A 14,230-nucleotide genomic window follows, 5' to 3' on the forward strand; every position below is an offset into this window, starting at 1 on the left:
GTTGCGGTTTTGAATATGAAAGGATATTTAGTAGTCTAAAATAGTTGGAAAAGGTGTTAATTGAGAAAAATTAGATCAATTGAGGGGTTAATTGAGTAGGGATCAAATTGTAAAAACTGTAAAGTTTGGGGTAAAAGTGTAATTTCGAAAATTTAAGGGCATAAATTGTGAAATGAATTAGAATAGAATTATATGCTGATGAATGAATAAATTAGTATTTTAGATCGAGAACCTGAAGCAAGCCGAGGAAAAGAAAAAGTAGTTGATTAGTCCTTGAACTTTTACAAATTTTGCAAATCGACCCAGGTAAGTTCATATGGCTGAAATTTAATAATTAAATGTTAATTTCATGAATTATATAATGTATGATGAAATGTATTTATTGTTGAAATGAGAATAAAATAAAAATGCGAAAATCGAATAAATGATCAAATTAAGCGGAACGCCGGATTTGAGTACTTCTGATCAAGAGACAAAGTGATAAGTGGTAGCTTTAGCTACACTTATCTGATCAAGTGACAAAATGATAAGTGCTACACTTATCTGATCAAGATACAAAGTGATAAGTGGTAGCTTTAGCTACACTTATCTGATCAAGTGAAAAAGTGATAAGTGCTACACTTATCTGATCAAGTGAAAAAGTGATAAGTGGTAACTTAGCTACACTTATCTGATCAGGGACAAATGATAAGTGATCATACGTAAGACCATTGTTATACTATGGGAAAGTGAAAGTGAAGTACTCAATTTTCCGTAACCGTTCCTTAATTATCTCATTGCATAGGCTTCATATGGTGCTTCCACTTATTTCTACTTAAAATAGACTCATTAAGGAATTTAAACATATAATTTATAACTCATAGTTCCAATTGTACAATTTTTAATGAATTTCTAAAGTCAGAACAAGGGACTTCAAAATCATTCTGACCCTGTCTCACTAAATTTCAAATATCTAAAAGTATATATCTCTTTTGCTTACTCTATTGCTTTCATGTGAAAGTAGACTCATTCAGATTTAATTTCATATCTCACTCAACTTCTAATTCTATTTCCACATTTTTCAAACTTACATCAATGCTGCTGTTCAAAAACTGTTCTATTGAAAATTTAAAAAAAACTTCAATATAACCCCTTTATAATTATCTAACATTCCCTGCAAATTTCAAATCACAACCAACTTTAGCATTTCAACTACTTCACTTGAATACTAATGAAGTTCAACCAATCAACCATTTCAAACTAAAAACATGTTTTGGTTTTGTTGTTATTGGCATGAGAGTCTTAATAACGGGAAAAGGTTAGAATGATTTCCTTATTTCAATTTTTCTTTACATTTTCAAAAGTTGTTCTTTTTCTTGGTGCTTGAAAGTAGCTATTAAAGTGGCGTGGTAGTTTTTTTCTCTTATTTTCTTTCTGGATTTTCCTCTTGTAAACTTTCGTAGAGTGAATTTGAGCTCAAAAGGATACATGTGAAATAAAATAAAATAAAATTTATTATTTGAAATTATGAGGACAATTTCCATTGTAATCACTGTTGTAAAATGTAAGCTGTTCAAAAGTTTGAGTTTTTACATTATATAAGCATTTTATTTTGGTAGATAAGTTGAGAGCCTGGTTTTAATAGATTATTACTAGTATTTGTTCCTTGTTTAGAAGTAAATTGCTGCTTGCAACTATGAAGATTGGGTGTTTAGCAATTAGCTTTTAGCTTTAGGAAGGATGGCATAGTTTCGTTTTTCAGTTAAGATAGTAATATGAAGTATATCTAGGATACTCCTGTGTCTCCTACCAATACAGGTATACTATTATGCATGTTTCCAATGAATTAGGTATTGCTTATTTCATGCTTTGGTTGTTTGTACATATGGTCAGATGTGAACCATTTGAATCATATCTTCTCAATTTTCACTTTTCATGAAATTTCATTTTAAGCAGTTGACGGTATTCGTGTACTTCTGTTAATGTCAAATTTTCATTTTGTTATGGTTATTCTTCACAGTGCTCATGTGGAGCTCTCTGAATGGTTTGTTCGTTGGCTTCAAAATTGTTGGCCCTCTTAACTTCTTTACCTGACTGAAAAAAGTTAACTCTCTTGCCTTCTTGGGTAAGACAATGGTAAGTTGGTCATTGCATGGAATGAAATCATAATTTGTATTGGTTGCCCCATGGAAGACCACACTTTTGTTGTTGGTCAGGAGTTCCCTGATGTCAAGGCCTTCCGTAACGCTATTAAGGAAGCTGCCATTGCACAGCACTTTGAGCTGCGTATTGTAAAGAGTGACCTTATCCGTTACTTTGCTAAGTGCGCCACAGAAGGATGTCCATGGCGTATTCGTGCAGTTAAGCTTCCCAATGCTCCAACTTTCACAATTAGAAGTCTTGAAGGAACACATACTTGTGGGAAAAATGCACAAAATGGGCACCATCAAGCTTCTATGGATTGGATTGTGAGTTTTATAGAGGAACGACTACGGGATAACATAAATTACAAACCAAAGGATATATTGCATGACATTCATAAACAATATGGGATCATCATACCATACAAGCAAGCTTGGTGTGCAAAGGAACGGGGACTTGCTGCTATTTATGGCTCTTCAGAAGAAGGATACTGCATGCTTCCCACATTTTGTGAGCAAATAAAGAAAACAAACCCTGGAAGTATTGCAGAGGTATTCACCACTGGTGCAGATAACCGTTTCCAGCGGCTGTTTATTTCCTTCCATGCATCCATATGTGGATTCTTGAGTGGATGCTTGCCTATTGTTGGGCTTGGTGGAATCCAGCTTAAAAGCAAATACCTCGGTACTTTGCTTTCAGCAACTGCTTTTGATGCTGATGGTGGTTTATTTCCTCTTGCATTTGGCATTGTTGATACAGAAAACGATGATAGCTGGATCTGGTTCTTATCAGAGTTGCATAAGGCTTTGGAGATGAATTCTGAGAAAATGCCACAGCTCACATTTCTATCAGATGGTCAAAAAGGCACTTTAGATGCAGTAAGGAGAAAGTTCCCAAATTCTTGTCATGCCTTTTGCATGCGCTATCTTAGTGAAAGCATTAGCAAAGAGTTCAAGAACTCAAGGCTTGTCCATCTTCTCTGGAAAGCTGCATATGCTACAACTACGACTGCTTTTAAAGAGAAAATGGCTGAAATAGAGGAGGCTTCTCCTGAAGCTGCAAAGTGGATACAGCAATTTCCTCCTTCCCGCTGGGCATTGTTGTATTTCGAAGGGACACGTTATGGGCACCTCTCATCAAACATTGAGGATCGGTGGATTCTTGATGCTCGAGAGTTACCCATAATACAGGTGGTTGAGCAAATTCACAACAAATTGACGTCTGAGTTTGAGGACCGTCGAACTAGAAGTCATTCTTGGTTTTCTGTACTAGCCCCTAGTGCTGAGACACGCATGCGAGAAGTTATCAGCCGTGCATCAACATATCAAGTTCTGCGGTCAGATGAAGTAGAATTTGAGGTTATATCAGCTGAACGATCAGACATTGTGAATATTGGGAAACACTCTTGTTCATGTCGTGATTGGCAACTTTATGGAATACCTTGTGCACATGCTGCGGCAGCAATCATGTCATGCCGAAAAGATGTATATGCTTTCGCAGAGAAATGCTTTACAGTTGCCAGTTATTGTGAGGCATATTCAGAAGAGATATACCCCATTCCTCAGAAGATTGACTGGAACAAGTTCGGTGAGGCGCCTAGTACTTTGAATGAGGATGCTCAAGTTGTGCGACCGCCCAAGTTTCGCCGGCCACCAGGACGCCCTGAAAAGAAACGGATATGCGTAGAGGAGCTTAATCGTGAGAAACACACGGTGCATTGTAGCAGATGTAACCAGACTGGTCACTATAAAACAACTTGCAAAGCAGATATTATGAAGGGTATTGAGCAGTTCGAGCCTTGTAGGATCTAATTTTATGCTTAAGTAGATTGTAGATTATGAACATGGTACTGGGGTGGCCATATTTAATCCTACACCCAATGTGAAATAGGAAATCTCGATTTTATCTCCCTCAGTATGTATGTATGTATGTATGTATGTATGTATGTATGTATGACTGGATTCAAGTTCCTATGGCTCTGGCTTTAGTTTTGCAACTTTTGCTCTTGATGAGAAATTCAGTCGGGCCTTTTATTGCACTCAAATACATCCAGTAGAATGTGTCTTCCGGATCCTTGTTGAATTTATTAACAAAATTTAAATTTTTTTTTATATATTTTGAACTATCACCACTGCATATTTAAAGATGAAAGATTAAAAATAAAAATATGAAGTTAAAGGGTTAAAAAAAGCTTTTAGCGAAAAGCCAATTGAGTTTTTATGGGAAAAAAAACAACCAATTGACCTTTTTTTTTTAACCAAAACTGTCAATTAACTGACAAAAGTCACCAAAAATTGCTACGTTTCATTACGTGAAGTAGGCAGTGGCTGGAGGAGTAAAGCATGGGAGTAGCTCTTGAAACTTTTTGTTGAGTTGTAGGTCAAGTTTGTATTTCCTTGTACTGTACAGCCACCTAATCCTATATTTTAAGAAGTTGCAGACGGAGATGGAGGTGAAGAAGAGGTGGTGGGTTTAAACTGTAATTGATAGATATGAATATGAATCCCCTGCTTCAAGAGCTACTCCCTTCCCTTGTTTCATTACAAAGTTTGTTCATCCTAATCATCACTTGCACTGCACCGCGGGTCATGGCTCCAAATTTTGTTGTTTGCATCATCAATCAAGGGAGTTGTCCTGGGTCATTGATGGATCTTGTTTTCAGAGCAGGAGCTCCAAAATCACTCATAAATATACTTATTTGCCAAAATACTATCCCTCCATAATTTTGTATATATTGATATCTGTCTATACAAAAAGGCGTGAAGAGACATGGAGAACTTAAATGAAGAACAAGAAGCTTTGGTCGTCATGGAATTCCATGAAGAAAAATGCTGGTGAACTGGGTCTTAAATTCTTCTTGAGGTTAATTACCTCCCACTTCTACCCTTTTTTTTTTATTCGTATCCATCCGTCCATCCACTCAATGATTTTCATAATAAATGGATCCACAATCAAAATTACAAGATTTTTGAGGAAGAGGGATTCAGACATCCCACTAGAGCAAAATCCAAAGCTCAAACCCCATGCCATGACCGTCTTTCTTACGGTATATTTTGTGCCCAAATTGTATAGTGAATTTAGAGGAATGATGTGCAGACCTGTGAATCAGTCAATCATCTATTCAACTTCGAAAAACCGGAAAAGCTACAGTGAGAGAATCCAATATGAAAGATTTAGGGCCGCACATTTCAAGTGTGGTGCTGTAAATGAACATTTTGAGAAAAGATTATAGACTAGGGTGCAGCTTCAATGTCCCGACTTGCTGGCCAATCCACTAGCTCTTTAGCTGATTCGGTTCAAGTCATTTCTTGCGCACTGCATTAACTCATTAGATTTTATTAGGTTTGAATTCGCTGGTTAAGCAACATAATAAAAAGAATCATTTTATTCAATCATATATAACTAATATATAATTCGTAAAATGATTAAAATGACATAAAAATACTTAATTACAAACTGTTTAAGTATAGAAAAGAACCTAATTTATCATATTAAAGTATACACCTAATACAAAATTCAAAAATTTAATTTGCTTAGTCACCGAGATGCCATGAATTTCAACACTAGTATTTTGTAGTTGAGAGCAGGTTTGCCAGCCTACATTGGAAAGGGGCTTCGCATAAAATGTACCCAAAAACAAAATGAATATTTTTTTTTATGAAAATTGGGTTCCAGAGATGACGACACATGGGTGCAAATCCTGTGTACGAAATATAGATGGAACGACATGCTGCCTCTTTCTAACAAGTGAAATAATTGCTCGAGACTTTAGAAAGGAGTATGCCAAGTATGGAAGATGGTTCGTCAATGAATGGTTTGGAATATTAGAAATAGTGGAAATGTTGATTTTTGGAGAGATGTGTAGCTGGTTGACATTGGATACTGATTAATTGGGTTGATGAGAGGAATAGTGATAGAATCATATATGGGTCAATGGCTTGAATGGTTACACCAGATGGTGATTAGAATTAGAGTTTATTGGAAGATGTTTTACCATACAATATTTTGCTTAATTGGCAGCAATGCTTCCGTCGGTCAAAGAGGGCAATGTGGATTCTTTGGCTTGGAGATGGGATGCTAATAGGAGATTCACTGTCAAATCGGCCTATTCAGTGGCGTCAAATAATTTAAATGGAGAGGGTGCAAGAATGGTGGAAACCAATATGGCATTTTAGAGGACCCCAAAAAATTTGAGTTTTCCTATGGTTAATGTGTTTGGATAAATTATTAACAAACAATGAAAGGAAGAGAAGACATATGATCATTGGTGCGAGGTTTGAAGTGTGCGGAGTTGAGGATGAAACTTTAGACCATGTGTATTATAGATATATCGTAGTGTCGATCATTTGGAAGCGGTTGGTTTGGGAGGAGAAATTTGTTGAATTCATGATTATGCAGATTCTTAAATGGGCTAACTAGATTCTTTCTAATCCTAGTTATTTGCTTGAGATAGTAGTAGTTGGAAAATTCTCTTTGGAGTATTATGTTGGAACCTATGGAAGCGCAGGAATGGATTTATTTTTTATGATAATTTTGTAGAGCTTGAATCAGTATTAGAAAGGAGTTTGCAACTGTAACAACAATGTATTAGTGTGATGGGGAATGTTGATAATAGTATTATAAGCAGCACTTTGAGGACTGTAAAGTTGGTTAGTTGGAGGAAACCTGATTATTGTATCTATTTAATTTATATGTTTCTTCTTCTACGATTAAAAAAAGAAAAAAAGAAAAATTGGAAGTCTACTGTTAAAGGACAATTTTTCATTGCTTAAAAAGAACTGTTTTTGGCTAAATTTTTTACACTTTTTGGTGTTTAATTTTTTACCCTTTAATAATATAGTATTTCTTTTTTATAAATAATTAATATTTATCGTTTAAAATATTTAAAATTTATATTTCATATATTAAAATATTAATAATAAATTATAATATTTTTATATTCTTATTAAAATATAATAAGATTAACTAATTTAAATATTATTTAAATATATTTTTATTATTTGATAATAACATGCGTAAAATGAATAAAATATAAAATTAAAAAACAGGAAACCCAATACCTGATCTCCACTAAATTGTTGCCTTTTCACATCTCTGTAACAGCAGTCCAATCGATAGCCAGTTCAAAAAAATCTTCCATTTCCTGCTATCTCTTTTCCTTGCAAACCTTCCGTGAAAACCTCTTCAATCTGGGTGCCTCGGCCATCTTTCCTCTTGTTCGGGTCTATTGTAGACTATTACTGCTCCCTCCAGGTGCTTTTCTTCTCCCCGTTTTAATGCTTCTTTCGCGAGTTCGTGGGCGCAACCATTTCCTGATCTTTGAACAAACTTGAAATTGATTTCTTGAAAATGGTCTTTTTTGCTTTGAATGCTCTAACAATCGCCCCAATAACTGATTTATCTGACGCTGCTGATTTACATTTTTGAATGACCATTCTTGAATCCCCTACAATTTCTATTGAGTTAAAAGTTAAAACCCATTAAAATTCCTAATTTAACGGCTTGTAAACGTGCATGTGCCTCTGACATGAACGGGGACGACATTGCGGTGTGTAGGACTGTCTTCGAGGCTAAAATCTCGCCCATCAATCCCCGAACCACCAGACCCGAAGCCGATTTGGAAAATCTTCCGTCGACAGCTGCGTCAAAATAAATTGCTACCCTTGTGTTCCCTTCATGTTGTCTCTGCCTTCTATCAACATCTGAGGTAAGCGTTCTTTCCTCCAGCCCATTTAACTCTGCCATGTAACTTTGAATTCGTTTTGATAAATCCCTTCCTGTCTGTCGTGGTTTTCCCCTCGTGTATTAACTGATTTCTTGAACTCCAGATTGTCCATGATGAATAAGATTAGCAGTCAGAACTGCATGATGAATAAATCTACTTAATATATATTTAAGGTCAGGGAATAGCTGTTTCAAATTACTTGAACACTTAGCTGTTTTCATTTAATCTACAGTTAATATATTTAGGGCCACTTTCCTTATACAAGTGATGTTTGATTTTCTTTTTTAAAGGAAAAATGCAGTTTGTATGGCATTGTTGTGTGTTTTCTAATAGAATCGAAAGTGAGAGACTTTGGGATCAATTAACAGCAATTTTAACTAGAAGAACATGGTCATATTTGGAGTGAAAAGTCTCGCATTTTATCTGGTGCTAAGGTGGTGCATATTAGTCTGTCCATGGATCAATGCATATTTGGTTTTCTTTTCACACTGCTAGGTGCTTGCACTCATCAGTAAGGATCGGGGTAGATTTTCTTTAAAATAGTTGACTGGAGCTCCTCGATGAACTTAGTTGGAATTGTTTGTGTGCTGGTGCTTATATGATTTGGAAATGGATTTTGATTGAAATATTCAGGTAATATCTAAATGCATGGCATGGCTGGAATCAGGGATGCAATTTAACTGAAAAGGTTGTTTTATATCAAAAAGTAGTTACGAGTGGTTATTGTGTTGCATTAGAAGATGTTAACTATGTGTTGTTTTCTATGTATTCAATTGAATGTGTTTTTCATCTTTTATCTCACTTAAGATAATGCTTTAAACTTTTTTGCCTGTCTTTCTTTCTAATGTGACAGTCCAGATAGCCTAATGGTCTCGTGTATAAAAAACTGCTTTCTAGTCTGATGTGCTGCGAAAGAAAAATCTCTGATTGGCTGGATTATAAGTACTGTGAAACGAGTATCCCAATTGTTAAGTCAACCATCAGTAAATCGGCGCATATGAATGACTTTAATTAAATAATTCCCTGTGAAACTCTACAATAATTAGTTTAATCGGCCTGTCCTTGGGATATGTAGTAGTCTTCCTGTCCATATATAACTGTTTTTAGTTAGTATCTTTCTTGCCTTGTTTTTAGTTAGAGTGTTTGTGTTTGTGAGATAGAAACTAACAAATTGAGCCCACTTTCCTTTTTAAGCCATTGGTTAATGACTTCGGTTTATATCATATTAGTTTGCATGAATTTGATTCTTTGAATAACCTTCTTGTGGTGCCTTGGGTTTAATTCAAAATTTTCCGAATTATTAATGGTTGATGTGGAAATTTGATTAGGACAATGTGAAAAAGTTATGCTCTAATTTTCTGAACTGTCAAGATATAGGTATGTTAGGGAAAGCCTACTCTCTGTTTACTGGTAAGTTTAATCTTGAGTGTTATATGAGGTTAATATCTTTAATCTACAGTTTATATATATTTAAGGTCAGGGAATAGCTGTTTCCAATTACTTGAACACTTGGCTGTTTTCATTTAATCTACAGTGAATATATATTTAAGGCCACTTTCCTTATACAAGTGTTGTTTGATTTTCTTTTTTAAAGGAAAAATACAGTTTGTATGGCGTTGTTGTGTGTTTTCAAATAGAATAGAACGTAAGAGACTTTGGGATCAATATCAATTTTAACTAGAAGAACATTGTCATATTTGGAGTGAAAATTCTTGCATTTTATCTGGTGCTAAGGTGGTGCATATTAGTCTCTGGTTTTCTTTTCACACTGCTAGGTGCTTTCACTCATCAGTAAGGATCGGGATAGGTTTTCTTTAAAATAGTTGAGTGGAGGTCATCGATGAACTTAGTTGGAACTGTTTGTGTGCTGGTGCTTATATGATTTGGAATTAGATTTTGATTGAAATATTCGGGTAATATCTAAATGCATGGCCTGGATGGAATTAGGGATGCAATTTAACTGAAAATGTTGTTTTATATTACAAAGTAGTTACAAGTGTTTATTGTGTTGCATTAGAAGATGTTAACTAGGTGTTGTTTTCTTTCTTATGAAGAACGCAGTATATTTACCTTTTTTGATCTTACGATGAGAGTTTTCTTTCAAAGTTTCATATTTGAATCGTATTACTGATTTATTTTTCAAAAAATCCAAATTACTCATCTTCGCTTTGGTATTGTTAATTATGTAGAAGACGAAGGTTTCTCTTTTGTGGACGTCGGCCATTCATATCAACCCAAGGTATCTCTCTACAATCTCATGGTTTTGTTTGCAGTAACATTGATGCGTTTGTTTTATTTGATTGTTGTTTTCTAAATTGTCAAAATTAAAGTAAATTTTCTTTGGATCGAATTTAATTTTCAATGGGCCTATGTGGCCATTGGTTTTTTGCGACTTGTGATAGTTAACCTCTCTTTTTTTGGCTGTTATAATGGTCATGGTTTTCGGGTTTCTGTTTAGTTCCTGTGGGATTGTTTATTCTCTCCTCATTTTCCTTTTTTTTTAACATTTCTTTCCCTTTTATTCTCTCCGTTATTATGCCCGTCTCAGTTCAAATTTTACCTCTTATATTTTTTATGCCCGGAAGAATTCAAAGACACTATATTGTGATTCTCTCTACCGTTTCTGTTTTTGGGATTTTTGGACTCCCTTGCTTCATCAGGTATTTTACCTCTTTTCTCCAACATTATCTTTTCCGTTCTCCCTTTTAAGAACTATGCTTTTGCACTTGTATTTTTTGGTTTATTTTATGGCTTTTGGTTTTCAGTTTTAGAAATCAACAATAAAAAAAGTTTGTCAATTACTTAATGGGAAGCAAAAATCTGAAATTGTATTAGGAATTTTCTCTTTTCAATTTTTTCATAAATATTACAATAAATTAAACTAACCAGTTGGCAATAAATGACCAGCTTATTCCCATATTCTGTCCTATTTTTCCTTTATTTCTAACGTTCCATTCTCCTTTTTTAGCTACTCTTTTTCCCTTCTTTACAGATATTTTCCTTCTCTCTTGTTTTTTCTTCTCTCAGCCTTTTCAAGGCGAAAAAAAGCTTTTTAAGGTTTTTCATTCTATCAAAATTTCACATTATATTATTTTCTCTACTCGAATATTAGGTCTCTATATATTTTTAAAATAAAAAATTCAAAATAATTATTGAGTAATAGTTTAAAACTGTTAATTTTGAGAGAAATTTAATTGAATAATATTATATTAATTTAAATTATGACAATTAGTTGAATTTATGTCAACTTAATTTTTTTTATCATCATCACGAAGGTGACATTAGTTCATATGAGCACAGTACGAATGGTGTTAAATATTCTTTTTGTTTAGTGGGTTTTAGAGGTATGTGAATGAATATTTAAATAAAATTAAATTTTTAAATTTTTAGAAATAGAATTAAATTGGAAAATTTTGTAAAGTTGAGAGTTAAATTATTGAATTTAGAATTTAAACTAAAATGATAAATTTTGTAAACATTAAAAGATAAATTTGTTGAATTTTTAGATTTAGGATTAAATTGATAGAATCTATAAATATTATAGAGCTAAAATTTTATTAGGCAAAAAAAGACACAATATAGCTTTCTGATAATTAATGGGAAATAATTAAAATATTTAATTTTAAAAAATTGAAGAAAAAATTGAATCATCAAAATAGAATCAAAGACGTGGTTAAGTGATGATTTTTGTAGTTTAACCAAAAACATTTAACGATACAAATAAAAAATTAAATTAAACCTATTCCTAATCCTTAAATTCCTAAAACGGAAACACCCTTAGATAGTCGGTCCCTCACCCACCTCCTAGACAGATCGCCCTTCACCTTCGAGTCATCTTATCTCTCACCTCAATCGATGCTGTTCAGGCAGAACTCACTCTCTCCACTCGATTCTCAGCCGGCAGCCGCTACAACCCATCCCTCACAGCCTCTTTCCGTCGCTCAACTCAACCCTTGTAATCGGCAGTCAGTCGCGCGGCTTGCAAGCAGTGCAATTGGTAGTCAGTTGCGCAGCAAGCTCGTCATCGCCGTCTCACACCCTGAGGTTTCTGCAAATTTATTAATAGGTTCATTTGAAATCTGTTGCTTGTTTAAATTTCATAATACAGATCGTTGAATATATTCTGCTGGAAAAATTCACCCTCCTCTGACTTTACACAGGCATCCTATGTGTGCTGAAGTAAGTACAAACTTGGTGTTGAATCTAATATTTTTAGCTGTTGGATTGGAAGGAAAGTTTGGTTCTTGTTAAATTAATCATATGACTTTATCTTTTGGCAGGTCATCGAGGAATTCCAAAAGTGTCATTTAGAGCATCCAATAACTAAATTCTTCGGTGAATGTACAGAATTAAAGATAAAGCTCGATCGCTGTTTCCGGCAGGAAGTGAGTTATTCTCAGCTCTAGGGGGAAATTCAGTTTCTAGTATCATTGTCGTGACTCTGTTTGAAACACGATGTTTTTATTTGGCAGAAAGCTTTGAAGAGGAAGGCTAATTTTGAACAGAGTAAGAAACTGAAAGAAAGACTTCAGGCGTTAAGGAAGGAAACTGCTGAAAACGATTCATGAATCTATAGCAATTCATGAATCTTTTTTACGATGTTGTGGTTGGTTGGGCCACTGGTATTTGGTTGCTGCTACAAAAAATTGTTTAATTGTTTCCGTTGCCTACTTGAGAATGATATATGATGAACAAAGACATGGTTCTTTCTTGATTTTACATAAAGAAACTTTGATTGTATACCTATGTACTTGAACTGCTGAAAATCTTAAATAACAATCCCTTTACTTTATTCTTCCGCATCGAGCTCAATTATCATAACCTGCAGTTTTTTAAATGTTTGACCTCTAATGTTGATCCACTTAGATGACAGTAGAAACCTTTAAGGTAGTTGCCATTGTGTTTAAACTGAAAGTTTTGTTAGTATTATGTTTTCTCTAATTACTTCCCTTACTATTCTCCTCTCATCTAGGTTCACTCTTCAAAAGCTAGAACCACTTGTTTTCTGCACGAGGTAATGGGCAATCAAGCAAATGGAGGAAGACTAGGTTGCCAAAACAATGATTTTTATCATTAGTGATAGAAGAAAGGGTTTATTAATTAAACAAAAAAGAGGAAGAAATATGACCAAATCTTGCTAGTTTTCTGTATATAAAACTCTGATCCTGCGAGCTTGAGGTGAATGTCCCAAGCAATAGGGTTTTGTTTAACAGTGATGGAATCAATGTGTTTGAATTAGCTTTATCTAGAATTAAACAGCAAGTTTTCCTCAGTAGCTACGGTCTTCTTATCTGTAAATTCTCTTAAAAATCGAAATAGTTTAATAGCAAAACCGAAAAAGTATAACTAAGAAAAGCTTGAAGTTCGATCCCAATAGCAGAGCTAGTTCTGTGTTTCTAAGTACTAATACAAGTATGAACTCCATTAATTCAAGCTTTTTCCTTTTTCTGTCAATTTATGTTTGCTTCTGATTCTTAAAGTCCTTAACATAGGTGCTATATTCTTCTTTGTACTTGGGTCTGCTGTGGTATGTTAATAAGGCTTTTTCTGCTGTTGAAATCATTGACAAAGTGCTTTATTTTATTCTCAGAATTAAAAACTGAATCCAGATGTTCATGAAAAAGGCATTTGATTGCTTCTGGCATGGTTTGATCATTTATTACACTGTTCCAATAGTCCCCCTAGTTCTTTTCTTGCTTAAGGTTTGCAGACTACCCAAGAAAAGATGAGTGTATAAACATCAATTAAACACGGTCATGAAACAAACATAATTGATTGAAAACCAGGATTATGGATTATTTTGAACAAATTTCATAGAAAAACACACAAAAATTGGTTTTTAGTTAGTCAGTTGTTGCTCTAAGATTATATGTGCAGTAATGGTTACCAGAAAGCAGAAAATGAAGAATCTTCATGTCTTTTACACGTTAGTTTGAAGAGAAGGGATCATACCATTATGACTGATGCTTAAAATGGAGTGCATGGAAAAAAGTGTATATCGTATCAATTCTAAGATTTGAACTTTTGGTACTAAAGAGAGGAAAAAGAAAAATGAATTTGAACTGGGTATTTAGTGGAGCGAAGAACTGAAGGATTTAAAGAAAAAGTTTGTGGGAGCAAAAATCAACTTATCCCATAACATAAGTCAATTGGAGAACAAAAGATAATATGTTAAGCCAATTATTTTTTTCGTGTTTCAGAATACGGTTAACCAACATGTTAACTAATCGATTACGATAAATTAAATCGGATTTTACAGTTTTTTCTTCTACAATACCTAGAATTCGCATTTCTATTAACAATGAAAAACTATTTAAATAATTATATATGGATCATGTAAATTGCTGCAAAACAATTAATTAAAAAACCTTTGCAATTAGCAAA

At 34.1% G+C, this 14,230-nt stretch overlaps 3 protein-coding genes across 3 annotated transcripts; all 3 read left to right on the forward strand.

Moving 5' to 3' along the window:
* The first annotated feature begins 1,963 nt into the window (after window positions 1-1,963).
* Window positions 1,964-4,229, forward strand: LOC105776021 (uncharacterized). The gene has a single exon (XM_012598485.2). It carries the CDS (start codon window positions 2,166-2,168, stop codon window positions 3,930-3,932), a length of 1,767 nt encoding a protein of 588 aa, XP_012453939.1. The 5' UTR covers window positions 1,964-2,165; the 3' UTR covers window positions 3,933-4,229.
* A 2,487-nt stretch (window positions 4,230-6,716) lies between these two features.
* Window positions 6,717-8,473, forward strand: LOC128033808 (uncharacterized). Its single transcript, XM_052621972.1, has 4 exons — window positions 6,717-6,770; window positions 7,170-7,374; window positions 7,678-7,828; window positions 7,950-8,473. The coding sequence occupies exons 1-4, from the start codon at window positions 6,717-6,719 to the stop codon at window positions 8,005-8,007; spliced, it is 468 nt and encodes a 155-aa protein (XP_052477932.1). The 3' UTR covers window positions 8,008-8,473.
* Window positions 8,474-11,701: 3,228 nt separating this feature from the next.
* On the forward strand, window positions 11,702-12,644 carry LOC105776025 (uncharacterized). The gene is made up of 4 exons (XM_052621973.1): window positions 11,702-11,890; window positions 11,963-12,025; window positions 12,127-12,231; window positions 12,319-12,644. The coding sequence occupies exons 1-4, from the start codon at window positions 11,702-11,704 to the stop codon at window positions 12,412-12,414; spliced, it is 453 nt and encodes a 150-aa protein (XP_052477933.1). The 3' UTR covers window positions 12,415-12,644.
* The last annotated feature ends 1,586 nt before the right edge of the window (window positions 12,645-14,230 follow it).

Source organism: Gossypium raimondii, chromosome 10 (genome assembly GCF_025698545.1).
Source record: "Gossypium raimondii isolate GPD5lz chromosome 10, ASM2569854v1, whole genome shotgun sequence".
Classification (NCBI taxonomy): domain Eukaryota; kingdom Viridiplantae; phylum Streptophyta; class Magnoliopsida; order Malvales; family Malvaceae; genus Gossypium; species Gossypium raimondii.

Bases quoted from the DNA above. Each gene is read 5' to 3' on its own strand.
- LOC105776021 (XM_012598485.2), top strand. From the start codon at position 2,166: ATGGAAGACCACACTTTTGTTGTTGGTCAGGAGTTCCCTGATGTCAAG.
- LOC105776025 (XM_052621973.1), top strand. From the start codon at position 11,702: ATGCTGTTCAGGCAGAACTCACTCTCTCCACTCGATTCTCAGCCGGCA. The intron at 11,891-11,962 runs GTTTCTGCAAAT...ACAGATCGTTGA, and splicing joins TCGCCGTCTCACACCCTGAG to ATATATTCTGCTGGAAAAAT. The intron at 12,232-12,318 runs GTGAGTTATTCT...TTTATTTGGCAG, and splicing joins ATCGCTGTTTCCGGCAGGAA to AAAGCTTTGAAGAGGAAGGC.
- LOC128033808 (XM_052621972.1), top strand. From the start codon at position 6,717: ATGGGGAATGTTGATAATAGTATTATAAGCAGCACTTTGAGGACTGTA. The intron at 6,771-7,169 runs GTTAGTTGGAGG...ATTAAAAAACAG, and splicing joins CTTTGAGGACTGTAAAGTTG to GAAACCCAATACCTGATCTC. The intron at 7,829-7,949 runs GTAAGCGTTCTT...CTTGAACTCCAG, and splicing joins GCCTTCTATCAACATCTGAG to ATTGTCCATGATGAATAAGA.